The sequence below is a fragment of the Eucyclogobius newberryi genome, unplaced genomic scaffold, assembly GCF_026437365.1.
Source record: "Eucyclogobius newberryi isolate DKJ021-1_F unplaced genomic scaffold, fEucNew1.0.hap1 SCAF_4, whole genome shotgun sequence".
NCBI classification, from domain to species: domain Eukaryota; kingdom Metazoa; phylum Chordata; class Actinopteri; order Gobiiformes; family Gobiidae; genus Eucyclogobius; species Eucyclogobius newberryi.
Window position 1 is genome coordinate 7,261,239 of NW_027316056.1, and position 18,633 is coordinate 7,279,871.

General features: G+C 48.6%; 1 protein-coding gene across 1 annotated transcript; it reads right to left on the minus strand.

Moving 5' to 3' along the window:
* Positions 1 to 1,197: 1,197 nt before the first annotated feature.
* Positions 1,198 to 15,049, minus strand: LOC140377267 (protein ELFN1-like). Its single transcript, XM_072462612.1, has 4 exons — positions 14,738 to 15,049; positions 13,206 to 13,359; positions 6,074 to 6,240; positions 1,198 to 3,551 (listed from the first exon to the last, which is right to left on the minus strand). Exons 1-4 carry the CDS (start codon positions 14,998 to 15,000, stop codon positions 1,445 to 1,447), a joined length of 2,691 nt encoding a protein of 896 aa, XP_072318713.1. The 5' UTR covers positions 15,001 to 15,049; the 3' UTR covers positions 1,198 to 1,444.
* Positions 15,050 to 18,633: the final 3,584 nt, after the last annotated feature.

Genomic DNA, 18,633 nt, shown 5'->3' on the forward strand with positions numbered 1-18,633 from the left:
TATTCTTACAAATTATATCATATAAAAATAGTCTTTGATACAAAAAGAGTGATCAGGGTTGATAGCGAGAGGAACAAGTCTAACATCCCCCCCTCTCTCCTGTTGTGAAAATGTGACAACGATGACGCTTAATATGCTGCTGAAGCTGTAAAACTGCAGTGATTTTTCGCTCTCACAATGTCAAGCCGTAAATGGAAGTTTAGAGAGCGTCTCCTTACAGATACATATTATTTTTGGATGTAAATAATGACATGAGTGACCGTAGCTGTTTGTGATCTAGGCGCAAATCTCATTTCTGACAGAATTGGTCTGTTTTTATCTCATCGTCTTAAAGTGGAAGCGATTGAATGAGACCCAATGTTCTTTGTGACAGTTTTTGTTTCATGTGAATAGGCCCAGTAATGACAGAGATATGAACTTTGAACATGGCTAAAACATCAAATTCATACCTGCCCTCCACCACATCTGGACAGTTTAGAATGTTATGTCAGGCAAACCCAACCTATTGCTAGTAATGAAAGCTTCAAACTGGCGAAGGATGGCGTTTACAAAATGGATCTACAGTGTCCCCGGAGGAAGCTGAGAGGTTTGGTCGTCTCCACAAGTCGTTTTCTGATTTTGAACAGTGCAGATATGTTTCCCCTGCGGAGTCGAAGACATTCATTTTCAAGATTAACATTTTTAGCTTCAAAATCAAAAACGTACTATCGGTGACCAGGTAGCTAACTAACTCGGGAGGCCAAGTGGAGAAAAGTCAGTAAGATTTCAAAACCAGGTTGTACAAAGGAAACAGTCAAATATAGAACTTCTGTGTGGTCTGTACAGGGGGGGGGGGGGGGGTGGCTCAGGACTCAGCACATTCCTGAAGAAAAGTCTGCTCCACGTCTCTGCAGGCCACGCTCTTGTCAGAGTCATCCTCATCCAATAAGGATAAGACAGTATGATAAGAATAATAATAGTAATAATTGGAATAAGAACATATCATTCTAGTTGCTTTAAAGTGTGTAGAAAAACAGTGTGAGTGTGGTACACAGTCGGGCCTACTGCCCTTGATTGATTTTGGCACATGGTTCTCAGACTCTGGGCACAGTTCAGTGTCTGCTGCCTGGACACCCGTCAGCTCCACGTGTCTAGCTCATCGTCTTCTCATGTTGGAGGTTCTCTGCTGGACCTTCCAGACTCTAGGTTCTCACAAATGTCCTGCTCACACTCCTGCAGATGGGCTTCCAGGCAACCTTTAAGGTTTCTTTTCATAGTATGTTATTTTTTCTTTCAAAACTTAGTACAAAGAGCTACATAACTCTGAGCTATAATTTTCCATACAAAAACTACCTCCTCTCTATAATTTCAGATTTTTGTTCCATAGTAATTATAATATATGAGTTTGGTCCTCCTGTCTCTCGAGGCGTGGTGTATTTACAGATGATCTGTATGAGTGCTGTCCTCAGGCCTTCTGCTGAGCGGACACTCCTTTCCAGTAGTCCAGGATGTCGTGCAGATCTTCGTCCTTGGCAAACTGGACCTTCTGTCTGAGGGCGTGTCCTGCAGCCACGTAGCCCTCGTCCTCCAGAGAGGCCTGTCGGTGCCTCTTGCGGTGCAGCTTGAAGCGCTCCCACAGCCCTAGAGTGGGCGTGCACAGCAGTCCCTCATCCTCCTCATCCTCCTCGGGGCTGGAGCAGTAGCTTAAGTTGTGGTACTGGGGAGAAATGGGGTAGTGGTAGGCCAGCTCGCGCTGTTTAGCCTGCCGGCTCAGGGTCATTGGATCTAGAACTGAGGGGTTGCGGGCGGAGGGGTGCTGGTGCAGCTCCTGAACGATCTGGGGATGCTGTTGGAGCTCCTGCAGGTGTTGCTGAGAGCCAGGGTAGGAGTGCCGGTGCTCGTTGTACTGTCGGATTCTCTGGGCCTCTGCTCTTAAAATGGCTGCCGCAGGAGGAGCTGTGCGGATGGGCTCTCCTCGCTCTCTCTCTCCAGGGGAGCTCCTCTCAATGTAGCGGCTCTCGGAGGGGTGGTATCCGCCCTCGGAGCGGAAGGAGCGCGGACTGCGTGCCGAGCCAGGGGACGATGAGGTGCTGGGCCGTTTGGAGGTAGGTGGGGCCTCCATACTGTGGTGGCGCTGCAGAGAGTGGTGGAAACCTCGGCGATCGTCACGCGATCTGCCTCCTTTGTACACAGGAGAGAGAAACTCTCGACCACCTCGCTCGCCCTCTTGCTCCAGCAGAACCAGCTGAGGCTCAGCCGTGGACACAGCACCGCCTCCTGCAGACGGAGACTTCATTCCCTGCTGGAAGGAGGTGGACTCTGACTTGAGGGCGTCGATACAGTTGTTGATGATCTGATTGACCTTGTCCACTTCCTTGGCGATGGTGGAGATCTCTGCTACAGAGCCCTGGGGATTGAGCTCAGGAGACATGTCTCGCTCTCTCTCTCTCTCCCTCTCTCTTTCCCTCTCTCTCTCCCTCTCTCTATCCCTCTCTCTCTCTCTGTCCCTGTCTCTGTCTCTGTCTCTGTCTCTCTCCACAGAACCTCTCACCTCCATGTAGTTGATCTTAGCGGGCTTGTGAGCTGGCGTTTCTATAACTTCTTGTAGTTTGTAAGGATCTATCTCCCCAGGAGGGAGGTAGGGCATTCTGGACAGACTGTCCCCAGGGGCGAGCTTCTGGGAGCCCCCGCTGCCCGCCTCTATACCCCCTTCACCTCCGTACTTCAGCTCAATTAAAGTCCTCTGAATGCGGCTCATCTTCCTCTCCTTTGCCTCCATAATCCTCCTTCTTCTCAGGCAGTGCATCACACAGCCGAGGATCAGCAGCATCCCGAACAGGCAGCCCAGGATGGTCATGATGTAATGTGTGGCGGAGGACTGGTTAGTGGTGCGCTCGTCTATGGCTCTGCGGCCGGTAGAGATGGTGAGGCAGGTGTGGTTGAAGCGCAGAGAGTTACGGATGGATGCCACGCAGTAGGTGTAGTTGGTGTTGGGCGTCAGGTTCTTCAGCTCGATGTCCTGTCTCGTGCTGGCCAGGTTCTGGATGTCTGTGAAGAAGCTGTTGTTGTACAGCACCAGGATGTACATCTTCCTGAAGGGATGAGGGATCTGCACTGTGATGACTGCACTCGAGTGGAGCACCTGTTTCAGCGCCATGATGGGTTTAGCATCAGAGATGATCTCGTTAATACTGATGAGCTCGTCAGGAGGGGTACCAGAAGCGCAGTCGTCCTGCCCACAGGGGGACACAAAGTCTGGGGGCGGGGTGGTGAAGTCTCCCAGACCCACAAACAGGGGCGTGACACTGCTGCCATCATCTGAGCACACTGTAATCAGCATGTAGAGCGCGTTGCCCTGGCTGGGGGTTTGGGGGTTCTGGTTGAGTAGGTTGTAACCGGAGAAGCCACGAGGGGCATCACACACCATACGCTCGCTGGTGCGGTTGGGGAATAAGGAGAGCCAGCGCAGGAAGCCCAGCAGCTCACAGGAGCAGTTGAATGGGTTGGTGTAAAGCTCACACGTGGTCAGCTTGGTCAGCCCAGAGAACAGGCTGCCGTCCAAAACCTGGATCCTGCAAACACAAAGAAAGAAGTTTAGACACAATTACAAACAACACTGACAGCATTACGTTTCCTGAATGAAATTCAAATAAAAATGTCAAAGCAGTGGTGGCTGGTCCATTAAGGGCGATGTCCTTCATCATCCTGTCAATCAGCCAATTATGTCAAATGGTATTCAACTATTTTTTTGTCCAAAAACAATATAATTTGTTCAGAATTATGTTGTATCATTATCAGATTAAATATGTAAAAGAATACTTTAAAAACGTTGCGGTCTGTGTGTGACGTACGTCGTGCTCTGTTTGAAAATCTTTAGCCAATCAAATCCTGACAAAAATGATTACGTCACTATGAGAAGCTTTTCTCATAGTGACGTAATACGCATAGTAAAACTTTCTCAAAAGTGCGATTTGCTTCATTGTCCATTTAAGTGTAGTGTTTCCGTCATGGAGCTACACTGTTTACACTGGAGACACAGTGCAGCTGGTGTACCTCACATGTGATCATGGAGCTACACTGTTTACGCTGGAGACACAGTGTAGCAGGTGCACCTCACATGTGATCATGGAGCTACACTGTTTACGCTGGAGACACAGTGTAGCAGGTGCACCTCACACGTGATCATGGAGCTACACTGTTTATGCTGGAGACACAGTGTAGCAGGTGCACCTCACACGTGATCATGGAGCTACACTGTTTACACTGGAGACACAGTGTAGCAGGTGCACCTCACACGTGATCATGGAGCTACACTGTCTACGCTGGAGACACAGTGTAGCAGGTGCACCTCACACGTGATCATGGAGCTACACTGTTTATGCTGGAGACACAGTGTAGCAGGTGCACCTCACACGTGATCATGGAGCTACACTGTTTCAAAGATACGTCCAAAACTCTCCAGAATGAGCTCCTTGACTCTTTGCTGGCTGTGAATAAAACTAGATTCATGATGAAGTGAAAGTGGTGGTTTTCTTCTCAGTTTGAGCTGATGAGACTTGAATCTGATGTGTTGAACCAGTGTAGCTCTTGTGCTCCGTTACCTTGACAGCAAACACATCAAACAGGAGCATTTTTTGACTTTATTGCTGGATAAGGCGCTGAAAGCATCGCAGAAGTTCTATTCATAAATAGATGTTTTGGTTATTAGAAAATGAAAGAACGCTATAAATGACATGTCTTTAAGAACAACATTTACATTGACTGTACAAATACACATTTTAAATATACATTTACATCAAGTTACATTACAAGTAAACAAACTTGATTTCTACTTTTGGTGATGGTAAATGACATTTTACACTTGTAAAGAGCAAAACTAAAATCTCAAAGATACTGTATCTTATAGTGCATTGTAGCAATTTCTACATAAGAGAAAAAACACAAACAATTGTTGGTGCTGTTTCATAAAACAGTACAGAAAACCATTAACATTAGTTAGAACTACATGTGTAACATTTTACATTTTTACATTTAATCATCACAGACAACTTTGCTAAATGGAAAATTCACTTTTTGACATTTAAAAAAGAAAAGAAACACATTAATGTCAAATAACTCCCTCTATATTTTGCATCACCAGCCGCCACAGTGTCAAAGCAAAGACTGAATAGAAGTTTGCTAGTATGAATATAATCTTTGGCAGATGGATTAGCGTTACTGCTCAGTTAGTAGGAGTATAACCATGTTTATTGTGTATTGTGTGTAATTCTGATTAAGTTCATAATTATCCAACATATATTACATTTTTGGGGTTCAATTGAATTCCAAGATACATCCTTTTTTCCAACCACCATTATAAATTAGAATTGCATGCTTGGTATATTGCCATTGTATTCATGTCAATTAATGTTACACCCAGAATTTTAGAATAATGTCTTGATCCACAGATGTTAAACTTGATCCTTGTGTGTCTATCGTACTATAGTCTACAAAGTTGTTAAATTATGATAGTGCCGTGTCATAAAAACCTGTAAATTGAATTTCAAGAAACGCATTATAGAAGATTTAAAAATTGTCTACGATTTTAAGACAAGACGCAGTTTACAGCCCACACACATGAAGACATTTTGTAGCGATTATCGGCCTCACTCACAGGAAGCAGAGCCGCCACCACCATGAATCTATTACATTTCAGGAAATATTTGTTACAAGCAGAGGAGAGCGCAAGTGTCATGTGCTCTTATTTAGAGCTAAATTAGATCGAAACAAAAGAAGAAACGTGAGTTGATTAAACCTGCTTATGAAGGCCACAGGAGAGTAAGGAGCCTGTTACAGTCATTACAGTTATTACAGTGTCGTTCATACTGTTTCCAGTTTATGAGTTGTCACTAGTCAACGCAGCACTGCCCAGCTGCTCTGATTGGTTGCGCTAAAGTTGTTGGAACCTCACAATTGGACATTTGCGAGCTGTGACCCGACAAATAGTGGCAACAGAAGCACATTAACCCCACACACTCCCTGAACCGGTGGGAAGCCAAATCTGGATATCAACCTCAAAACAATGGATTTGTGGAATAAACTAGTGGATTAGTACCTGTTCATGGAGAGGTCAATGTTCTCGATGTTGGGGCACTCCCAAAAGGTATTGGGTGTGACCGTCTCGATGAGGTTGGCCTGCAGGTACAGGTACTGCAGCTTCCCCAGGCCGCGCAGCATGCCCTCCGTCAGGTTCCTCAGCTTGTTGAAGCCCATCTGGAGAACCTGGAGGAGAGGAGAGGGATAAGCCTGGACCTGCAGAGGTGTGAGTGGCAGACATGAGCACTGGACACATGCTGGAACAAAGAGGAGAGAGGAGGAGATGTGTTCACTGTTCCTGGCATCAGTCCATGCAGGACGGCTTTGTGAGAGGAGGCAGTGGGAGAAAAGTATACGGTGTTTCTAACGGGTCCTGTAGAATGTTTACTCTGGTCTTTTAAATGACTTCTGAACAGTTTAGCTGTGGTATTTTATGCTGGATATTTTAAAGCCACTATACTTTTATGTATCCTGAATACCACATTTGGTAAAGTGTTCATTCCTTTCCAGAAAAGGGGTCAATGTCACGGTTACGTTCTCACAAACCTTCAGATTAACGAGCAAAATTAATTAATTTGAATAAATTGCTTAATTTAGATATTTAATTATAGAATTGTTAAATGCCTAATCTATGGTTGGTGCCCCAAATTACTCTAATAAACATACCCACACTCATGCAGTGTCATGTTTGAAATCTCGATCCAATTCTTAAATCGATATCAACCTTGAATGTCCCTCTTCCATAAGTGGGAGGACATGAATAACACTACAGTACTTGTACTTGTAAGAATCCCCAACAGAGTTAATCCTGTTTTGTCCTGCAACCTAGTGTTCAGAAACCTTCTGTTTTCACCTCTCCCCTATCCCCGTCCACACCCCTGTTCTCACTGTGATCATTTTTAAGACTCTAGGCTCATGTTTGCTTCTCCATCAGCCTCACAGCAGTCACATGCTCCCGGGCTCACGCAGACATGAACCATTCGAGCTAATCAGGCTCCAGGTGCATCATGGGAATTAAACCGTTTTATTTTGCATTTATATAAATACTGGCACAATAAACTTTTACATTAGGCTCATTTGCAACCATTTCTGTGCCAAATCTCAGCAGTTCTAAACTGTATTAAACACGTTATAGTCCATGTGGATTAACCAATCACAGCCCTTACGGTCCATGGCACCTCAACATGACTTTTGGATGTAGGAACACGAACACAGCACGGCAAGAGCCAAAAGCATTCTGAGTGGCGTGGATTTGACGGAGGAGGATGCACCAGCCTTCTACCTCATACATGCAGAGTTCTAAAATGTTTTACAACCATTCCAAAAATAAACGTGTAAATGCTGCTTGTTTCAATGAAATGTCACTATGAAGAGGCAGTTTTGAACAGGAAGTCAAGGAACCTTTTTTTAACCCAATGATTAGATGAATATGCCAGTTTACAATGTACAAATGGTAAAAATTAGGACCTTCTTATGTTATAGTTTAATACTGGTACCTGGGAAAAGCAAACTCTGTCTCCTTTAATTTGGGAATGGTTAAAATTCACAGTTTATTTCAGTTCATTATCAGACCCAGAAGTCAATACATTCAAGGGCACAGAAAACAGGTCCACGAAGAGTCATCACATCTAGAAACCGAAAAGGAAGTTACAGCTGACCCTATAACTTAACTGGAAACAAAGGTCTGTAGCTTCAAACACACCGCTTAAGCTGCATAAGAACACGCCCTCATTAGACCATGAGTAGCATAAGATAAAACAAAAATCTTACTTAAAAGTACTTAAACGATGCTGGCTTTGCTCCAGAATGTGACTGGAGGTGATTATTATTAACAACTAACAATGATTATAACTAACAACAACAAAACTTCTGTTTGCCATAAGATTACGCACGGTAATCGCTGCAAGCTATTTGCCTGCCCAAAGCAGAAATGCTCAGTGGTGCCCCCGGGCCCCCAGGCCCCCTCGAACACGTAAAAAAAAGGACAATCCTACTCTACAACTATGTCCCTGTTCAGCATCACCTGAAGCCCTTCTCCTGCTCTTCTGCAAATTCGATTGAGGTGCTAGAAAACAGTAAAAGCTGCAAATTATTGACGCTTTGCATGTATGAAAACACGATTTAGACATTTGTAAGACGTTCAAACACTTTGGCTTTGCGTGTGCCACGGTGAAGGTTCTGCCTATGAGGCCAATTTTCATCATCCGTTGTAATTGCAATGTGCCGCTGCTGCACAATAAACCATTGTCATTCAATCCAAATTGCCTAGTCAAGATGGCGGTGCCCCTCGGAGCACTTGATGCCCTACGCTCTATGGGTTATGTGCGTAATGAGAGTGGCAGCACACCGTATTTTGTTTGGGCACATGCGTGGGCTTTGGATAAAACGTGAGAGCGGCTTGTGTCATTTGTATATGCAGGCTGCATTTGTGACCAGTGTGGGCTAATGATAACGGATATTTAAAGCGAAGACACCAAAGGATAGGTCTGAAGAGGCCGACACAGTCTCTTCATCTAAGACCAGGCTTAAAACATTCCTCTTTGAAATAGCTTATGGTCAGGCCAGTTATCCTTTGCTTCCTCCTACTTTTCCTGTCAACAATATTTAATATTTGAGTTCATCTGTGGTCTGTTCATCTGTTAATTGCTCTTCACATGTTTTCTCCTTCTTCCACTCCTCTCGTGGAGTGGTTTTGTTTCAGACACTGCTGGTGCTGACCTGTAGATCCAACTGCTCCTGGAGACACACTCTCTACTCTAGATGAACGGCTCTTCTTCTGCCTGGATGAACTGTCTCTAGATGAACCCCCCTCTCTCCTCCTGAGTGGTTCTTCTGCCTGTCCATCCCTGAGAGTTTGATCTTCCCTTCACTGTGGTTCTCCTGAGGGTTTCTACTGTTTGCCAAAAGGTTTTATAGTTTTTCCTTGCTTATCCATTAGCTGAACACTGTTTAATCTGCTTGTCATTTATATAGCGCTTTTCTACCATCAAGGTACTCAAAGCGCTTTACATCACTCACCAGATGTACGCAGACACTGGGGGCAAATTGGGTTCAGTGTCTTGCCCAAGGACACAACGGCAGTATTCACATGAGGCAGCTGCGATTGCACCGCCATTGAATTGAACAGACAACATTTGAATTAGTGACACGACAGTTCTACTACAGGTGTGTGCTCTTACCGCACAAATCACACATTTATAAAGAGATAGTCACACTGGTCAGACAGACAGGCCTCATGTGCCACAAACGTGACCTTAAAAACAGTCCAGCTTAACAACGTCTTTCACATCTGAAAACATTTTCTGCATTTCCCTGAAGTGGAGTTTTGTTATTCTTTTATCACTGTTTAGCATCATAAACTCTGGGCAGAGACGAACGCTTCACTACTAAAGCCACTGTTCTTCACTGTTTGGTCCAGATCCTCTATAACACACAAACTAGCTCACTGTGTGATTAACCTGTATTTCTAAGTAACCTTTGATCATAAAAAACAAAAACATTGTGTCAGCCACAAACATTGACTGACTAAAAGCTAGTCACTTGAATGTTTGCTGCTGTTGTTGACGTCCTGCACATGCACAGTTTGTGCACAGGAGAACATTCTACAGACTTCTCTGGTTTCACATGAGTTTATTTAGCACTGTTTAAGCCTCTCATTGTCCTCAGTACGCATGCCCAAACCTCTAAACCTCCTTTCCTTGCTTGTCCTGACCACTTTCCCCTGATATGTATCAAACCACTTCAGTTGGTACAAAAGTAGAATCAAGATTCGCTCGGCCCCAGGGAAAGGGCAGTGAAAACTTCATGATTAAACTGGACTAGTGAAGACAAAGATCAGTACGTGGGGAGCAAAGCTTGTAGAGCAACAATAAAGGGAAGCATGAAGTGCACAAGTCAGAGGACGAGTGACACAGGAAGTGCTACTGATGCTTTTAAAACACCAAAAAACATTTCAGTATTTATTAACTCTACACTGTAAAGTTAACTGACAGAAGCAAAGCTGCTAATCTGCACCATTGACCACCAGTTGGGTGAAGTGTCTTGCCTAACGACACAATGACGGTTTACACTAGAGCCACTGCTCCCCGCTGTGGGCGCTGGTTTCCCCAGTGGTCTCACATCCAAGTACTATCCAGCCCCAGCCCTGTTTCTGAGATCTGAGCAGATTAGGCACTGACACTGTGATATGGCTGTATTCAAAGTGATCTGCCCGAGCAGATCACGCAGAGCAACTGTGCTGCAGAGGCTGCAAGTCCACAGCATTGTAATGAGTGCAGTCCAGATCGCCCTTGGAGCACTGCGGAGGAGGAGGTCGTCTGGTGATGCTCCAGATCCTTTCACGTCTGTATTCTCCGGACGCCATTGTCCTCTGCAGGACTTTTCCTTTATAAATGTAGTTTTCCAGTCGTGTTCTGCTGGGCTCTGTCTGTCACAGGCTGCGAAAGCTGCACTCGCAAGGCCATTACTAACCTGCTGCAGCATCTGCACCTCCCTAGCACCTCCCTAGCACCTCCCCAGCACCTCCGCAGCACCTCCCCAGCACCTCCGCAGCACCTCCCTAGCACCTCCACAGCACCTCCCCAGCACCTTCACAGCACCTCTCCAGCACCTCGCCAGCACCTCCGCAGCACCTCCCTAGCACCTCCCCAGCACCTTCACAGCACCTCCCTAGCACCTCCCCAGCACCTCCACAGCACCTTCACAGCACCTCCCCAGCACCTCCCCAGCACCTCCACAGCACCTTCACAGCACCTCCTTAGCACCTCCCCAGCACCTTCACAGCACCTCCCTAGCACCTCCCCAGCACCTCCACAGCACCTTCACAGCACCTCCCCAGCACCTTCACAGCACCTCCCTAGCACCTCCCCAGCACCTCCACAGCACCTTCACAGCACCTCCCTAGCACCTCCCCAGCACCTCCACAGCACCTTCACAGCACCTCCGCAGCACCTCCCCAGCACCTTCACAGCACCTCCCCAGCACCTCCCCGGCACCTTCACAGCACCTCCCCAGCACCTCCACAGCACCTCCCCAGCACCTTCACAGCACCTCCCCAGCACCTCCACAGCACCTCCCCAGCACCTTCACAGCACCTCCCCAGCACCTTCACAGCACCTCCCCAGCACCTTCACAGCACCTCCCCAGCACCTCCCCAGCACCTCCCCAGCACCTTCACAGCACCTCCCCAGCACCTCCACAGCACCTCCCCAGCACCTTCACAGCACCTCCCTAGCACCTCCCCAGCACCTCCCCAGCACCTCCACAGCACCTTCACAGCACCTCCCCAGCACCTCCGCAGCACCTCCCTAGCACCTCCCCAGCACCTCCACAGCACCTTCACAGCACCTCCGCAGGACCTCCCCAGCACCTTCACAGCACCTCCCCAGCACCTTCACAGCACCTCCACAGCACCTCCCCAGCACCTTCACAGCACCTCCCCAGCACCTCCCCAGCACCTTCACAGCACCTCCCCAGCACCTCCACAGCACCTCCCCAGCACCTTCACAGCACCTCCCTAGCACCTTCACAGCACCTACCCAGCACCTTCACAGCACCTCCCCAGCACCTCCCCAGCACTTTCACAGCACCTCCCCAGCACCTTCACAGCACCTCCCCAGCACCTCCACAGCACCTCCCCAGCACCTTCACAGCACCTCCCCAGCACCTTCACAGCACCTCCCCAGCACCTCCGCAGCACCTCCCCAGCACCTCCCCAGCACCTTCACAGCACCTCCCCAGCACCTCCCCAGCACCTCCGCAGCACCTCTCCAGCACCTCCCCAGCACCTTCACAGCACCTCCCCAGCACCTCCCCAGCACCTTCGCAGCACCTCCGCAGCACCTTCGCAGCACCTCCCCAGCACCTCCGCAGCACCTCCCCAGCACCTTCACAGCACCTCCCCAGCACCTCCGCAGCACCTCCCCAGCACCTCCCCAGCACCTCTCCAGTACCTCCGCAGCACCTCTCCAGCACCTCCGCAGCACCTCCCCAGCACCTCTCCAGCACCTCCCCAGCACCTCCGCAGCACCTCCCCAGCACCTCCCCAGCACCTCTCCAGTACCTCCGCAGCACCTCTCCAGCACCTCCGCAGCACCTCCCCAGCACCTCTCCAGCACCTCCGCAGCACCTCTCCAGCACCTCCACAGCACCTCCCCAGCACCTTCACAGCACCTCCCCAGCACCTTCACAGCACCTCCCCAGCACCTCCGCAGCACCTCCCCAGCACCTTCACAGCACCTCCCCAGCACCTCCGCAGCACCTCCCCAGCACCTCTCCAGCACCTCCGCAGCACCTCCCCAGCACCTCTCCAGCACCTCTCCAGCACCTCCGCAGCACCTCCCCAGCACCTCTCCAGCACCTCGCAGCACCTCCCCAGCACCTCCCCAGCACCTCCACAGCACCTCCGCAGCACCTCCCCAGCACCTCTCCAGCACCTCCGCAGCACCTCCCCAGCACCTCTCCAGCACCTCCCCAGCACCTTCGCAGCACCTCCCCAGCACCTTCGCAGCACCTCCCCAGCACCTCCGCAGCACCTCCCCAGCACCTTCACAGCACCTCCCCAGCACCTCCGCAGCACCTCCCCAGCACCTCCCCAGCACCTCTCCAGTACCTCCGCAGCACCTCTCCAGCACCTCCGCAGCACCTCCCCAGCACCTCTCCAGCACCTCCCCAGCACCTCCGCAGCACCTCCCCAGCACCTCCCCAGCACCTCTCCAGTACCTCCGCAGCACCTCTCCAGCACCTCCGCAGCACCTCCCCAGCACCTCTCCAGCACCTCCGCAGCACCTCTCCAGCACCTCCACAGCACCTCCCCAGCACCTTCACAGCACCTCCCCAGCACCTTCACAGCACCTCCCCAGCACCTCCGCAGCACCTCCCCAGCACCTTCACAGCACCTCCCCAGCACCTCCGCAGCACCTCCCCAGCACCTCTCCAGCACCTCCGCAGCACCTCCCCAGCACCTCTCCAGCACCTCTCCAGCACCTCCGCAGCACCTCCCCAGCACCTCTCCAGCACCTCCGCAGCACCTCCCCAGCACCTCTCCAGCACCTCCCCAGCACCTTCACAGCACCTCCCCAGCAGCACTTCTCCTGCTGTGGTGCTCCATGTGCAGTCTGACGAGCTGAAGTATAGCGCTGGCAGTGTGTTACCTGCAGGTTGAAGAGGGCAGAGAAGGCCCCGTCCTCCACGTAGCTGACTTCATTCTTAGTCAGGTTCAGGTAGGTCAGGTTTCCAAAGCGACTCAGGGATGAGTAGTGCACCGAGCGGATCTTATTCTCATTCAGTCGCAGGTCAATGATTGTGCTGTGGATACAATATACAAAGGGGATTATTAACAGCTATATTTGTACTAGTTGGTTGTTGTTTTTGGTTTAATACAGTGGCATGTTCCAAATGTATATAATTACGTCTCCAAATAGTACACCATTTTAAAGTAAGATATTTTCCATGTAATGGTGAGTAAAACATAAACTGAAATGACATCACTGCAGACCTAAAACGTTGTATTCAAACCTTTGTCAACATAGTGATGGTTTCAATAATCAGTATTTCTTTCTTCAAAGTACTTCTTAGTATTGAGTTTTGTCCTTGTCTTGTCTCATACTGACAAGCCAAAGAAAAATGTTTACCACTCCATACAATAAAACCATATTGCATGTTCTATCCCTCTGCGTTTTTTAAAGCTAAAATGAGTCAGAGGTCAAGGGTCAAGGTCACCGCCCGGAGGTTTTGTATTCTCCCATAGTACACATAAACCATCAGAGCAGGACAGTAAACCTCTCCCTGGGGCTCTTTGTGAGACAGGGAAGAACTAGTCGAGATAAACAGGACACACCTCAGCTTTTACTGCCTTCATTTCACTTCTTTGTACCTCCACACTGCCTTTAACCTCTCTTTTTGTAATTCAGAAGTTTTGGATAATGTTCGATTCAAATTCGCCGGCCTGAGTTATTTTGGTTCCATGATAAAGATTTCTAATCCACCTACGTTAAAACGCAACATCCTGGGAACTTTTGCCAAGACCTTTGTAGGCACTGGTCCAATCCCAATCCCTGAATAGAATTCTGAATTGATTTTTTGAGTAGTTTTGACAGTGGTATTGTTGAGATGGTCAAGCAGTTTAAATATGGCACATACAAAACAGAAGACTTACTTTTGAAGAGAACACAAATTCTATCTTTAAAAAATCACAAAGGCTGTATTTGTTTAGCAAATTGAAACATTCTGGAATTAGCAAAGATATCCTTGAAACTGTTAACAAGAGCCTGTGGAGCGGTTCTTCACTTTGAACACGCTGAGTGATGTGGTATGGAAACCTGAGCGCGCAAAGGAAGAACAAACTGCAGCGCATCGTCAACATGAGCTCCTAGATCACAGGAGTCTAGGAGGAGCTCTGAAGGGAAAAGGATGTGCACATTATCCAGGACTCTTCTCATCCTTTGCACACCCACTTTGAATTATTACTTGTTGTTTTATGTAACAAATCATCTTTTATATGTTGCATTATGAAATGTTGAGCCAAATGTGACATGGCTCTTGTTTTGCTTCTCAGGTCCAATAGCACATACTGCAGAGTAATATCATGTCTGAGGGGGAAATTATGTTTTAGTTAAGGTACTTTTTATAATGAGGGTATGTTAAAAATTGTATTTGAAATTGTCAATAATCTCAATCCACTGACCTGTTTATGTGCGCCGGGATGGCCTCGAACGGCGGCTGGTTCTGGCTGCAGATGGCCAGCCACACGTAGCCCTTCTCGCCCTCGATGAGCCAGCAGTCCGACGCCACCGGGGGCAGCAGACCGACCACGGAGAGCAGAGCCAGCCAACACATGCCCCACCTGGCCGCTGCTGCCGTCCCAGACCCTTTTCTGGCCCCATTCTGCCCCTTCTGCCCCTTCTGCCCTGACCGACCGCTCAACATTTCCGCTACCTCGACCTCCATCCTCAGCCAACAACCCGTGAACCTTTTTGTAGCTACTAAAACCAATAAAATTGCACCATTTCAAACGACCAATTCTACCAAATTTACCGTCAATTTAAAATTCTCTCTTCTAACTGCATTTTACTTCTTTGGGATATCAGGTGTATAAAAAATATGTTTTTTAACAATCGCAATTAGAAACCTATATTTACTTCACACATTTGAAAATGCGTCCAGGCGTTCTAACATTTGACAAAAGTTAGACTTGATACTGCTAAACAATGTTTGTCCAAAACTAAATTACAACATTAGCATGTCTTAAGCTTATAAGACCAAAATAGAAGAAGGATTTGCTTGCAAACATGATGGAAATTGTTTAAATAACTGTTGGATTCAATTTCTCGTTGCCCTAACAGTCAGTCTGTGTTCACTAAGTCGTCAACAGGAAGTTACGTTGACACTCTGCGTTGGCGTAGCAGGGCTTGGGGCTGTGGGGGCTCATGTGTTCAGGGGCCAAACTCTCCTCTGATTGGTGGAGCTGTTCTTCTCTGGATTCCCCATGGCGCTGCGGTGTTGTGTTGGTGGTGCTGGTGTGTGGAGCGCGCCCTAGAGGCAAAAGAGAGAAGGAAGATGACAGAGGAGGCACAGGTTATAACAAAGCCACGATGAAAGTCTTATGTAATACTGTAAAGAGGAGACAAGAAACTCTGTCACCTCGTAGGACATATACATGATTATTATTTGATTCGGTCGGAATAGTGAATATTAATGAACATACATTATGCGCATGTGCTAATTTCCATCACCTTTCCTCCAGTGTAGAAATGCATTGCCCAATGACACAACAACACTGTGCACTACTGCCCCCCTGTGGCACTTCTCACTCAAGACATTTCCCATCCAAGTCCTAACCTGGCCCATCCTTGCTTAGCTGTTCAGTTTATGAAATGTTTTTCGAACTGAAATGCTGATTCCCCATGTTTAGTCCTGACTCTGGCACCAGCAGGAGGCCGGTCCATGTTTAGTCCTGACTCTGGCACCAGCAGGAGGCCGGTCCATGTTTAGTCCTGACTCTGGCACCAGCAGGAGGCCGGTCCATGTTTAGTCCTGACTCTGGCACCAGCAGGAGGCCGGTCCATGTTTAGTCCTGACTCTGGCACCAGCAGGAGGCCGGTCCCTGAGGTCCTCAGAGTCTGAGATGGTTCATATGGCACTAACATGTCTGAGATGTACTTTGGTGCTAGGCCATGGAGAGACTTGTACACAAGCAGAGCTGCTTTAAAGTCTATTCTCTGAGCCACAGGAGCCAGTGCAGAGACCTGAGAACAGGACTAATGTGATCATACTTCCTGGTTCTAGTCAGGACCCGAGCAGCAGCGTTCTGGATGAACTGCAGCTGTTTTACAACTCACTCAGACTGCACCCGGTGCAACTGGGACTGGAGGATATCTCACATGAAGAACGGAGATCTGCTGTGGCACTAACAAGACCACATACTCATGCGACAACTAACCATGTATACACAAAAAGATCTTGCCAAGGGCTAAGGTTTCCCGTCAAACTCCACTGGAACAAATCCAGAGCAGCGCAGCACCTTTGTCGGCATGGGCACAGTGCTCGGTGTGGGCACAGAGCTCGATGTGGGGACAGTGCTCGATGTGGGCACAGTGCTCGATGTGGGCACAGTGCTCGATGTGGGCACAGTGCTCGCACAGTGCTCGATGTGGGCACAGTGCTCGATATGGGCACAGTGCTCGCACAGTGCTCGATGTGGGCACAGTGCTCGATGTGGGGACAGTGCTCGATGTGGGGACAGTGCTCGATGTGGGCACAGTGCTCGATGTGGGCACAGTGCTCGATGTGGGCACAGTGCTCGCACAGTGCTCGATGTGGGCACAGTGCTCGATATGGGCACAGTGCTCGCACAGTGCTCGATGTGGGCACAGTGCTCGATGTGGGAACAGTGCTCGATGTGGGCACAGTGCTCGATGTGGGCACAGTGCTCGCACAGTGCTCGATGTGGGCACAGTGCTCGATGTGGGCACAGTGCTCCGTGTGGGCACAGTACTCGATGTGGGCACAGTGCTCGATGTGGGCACAGTGCTCGATGGTGCTCGATGTGGGCACAGTGCTCGATGTGGGCACAGTGCTTGATGTGGGCACAGTGCTCGATGTGTGGGCACAGTGCTCGATGTGGGCACAGTGCTCGATGTGGGCACAGTGCTCGATGTGGGCACAGTGCTCCGTGTGGGCACAGTGCTCGATGTGGGCACAGTGCTCGATGTGGGCACAGTGCTTCGTGTGGGCACAGTGCTCGATGTGGGCACAGTGCTCCATGTGGGCACAGTGCTCCATGTGGGCACAGTGCTCCATGTGGGCACAGTGCTCGATGTGTGGGCACAGTGCTCGATGTGTGGGCACAGTGCTCCATGTGGGCACAGTGCTCCATGTGGGCACAGTGCTCGATGTGTGGGCACAGTGCTCGATGTGTGGGCACAGTGCTCCATGTGGGCACAGTGCTCCATGTGGGCACAGTGCTCGATGTGTGGGCACAGTGCTCGATGTGTGGGCACAGTGCTCCATGTGGGCACAGTGCTCCATGTGGGCACAGTGCTCCATGTGTGGGCTGAGCTCCTCTAGCTTTGGGGTTACAGTGAACAATCCTTTACACTGGTCAACCAAATGCAAAGTCTTTGATTTGGCAACGTTTTTAGACGGTAAAAATCTACTGATGTTATTGATTTGGTGTGGCTGTTAAAGTTCAAGTCTGAGTCCATTATTACCCCCAGATTTCTAACTTGGTTTGTAGGTTTTAGAGCGAGACTCTGGAGGTGACGCTAACACTTTGTCTTTGTTTCTGTGGGCCAAAAACGATTATTTCAGTCTTGTCTGAGTTCAGCTGGAGAATGTTTTGCCTCCACAAACTGATCTGATTGTTGTCTGTATAGTTGTGATAAGGCACGTAGGACAGAAGGGGTCCCAGAATTGACCCTTGGGGCACCCCACAAGTCTAGGCTCTGTGGCCTGAGACACAGTTACCAATCTCAACAAAGTACTTCCTGCTTTCTGGATTTAGGGCAGTGCCAGTGATGTCCATCTTGTCCCCTGGACATCAGTCTCTGTAACGATCCCCGGCAGCACTCAGATCGAACAGCATTAAGAATTCATCTTTGCCCTGATGGCATTTGTCACCTTGATACTCTTGATATTGAAACTCTTAATTTACTTTTCTTTTTCAATGATTCTCTAGCCGAAGGCTTTATTAGACTGGACAGTTGTAGTGTGAAATGGGGGAGAGAGGGGAGAGACATTAAAAGTGGTTGAGGAGGAGAATCCGACCCATGATGTTGACATTGTAGGAACCACAAATGGTCAATGCTTTAAAGTGCATATGACAGGTTAGAGAACACACTTTACTAAAATGTAGTGGACATGAATATATTTAAGATTTTACAAAAATGTTTCCCATTTTTCACCAGTTTGACCATTTTAGTGGTTTATAATTGTATCCCTTGATTGGACATGAACTGAACTGTTGTGTCTGTTGTGTGGACATTTTCTCTGCATCTTGGATGGAATGTCTTATTGACATAGACAGAAGGATTCTGTTTTAGAGCTCAACTCTTCACAAAATGTAAATTGTTTGATGTAAAA

Excerpts from the sequence above, each read along its gene's own strand:
- LOC140377267 (XM_072462612.1), bottom strand. The coding sequence starts at position 15,000 with ATGGAGGTCGAGGTAGCGGAAATGTTGAGCGGTCGGTCAGGGCAGAAG. Across the intron at positions 13,360-14,737 it reads ATCCCGGCGCACATAAACAG|CACAATCATTGACCTGCGAC; the intron begins GTCAGTGGATTG and ends TTGTATCCACAG. Across the intron at positions 6,241-13,205 it reads CTGCCCTCTTCAACCTGCAG|GTTCTCCAGATGGGCTTCAA; the intron begins GTAACACACTGC and ends CCTCTCCTCCAG.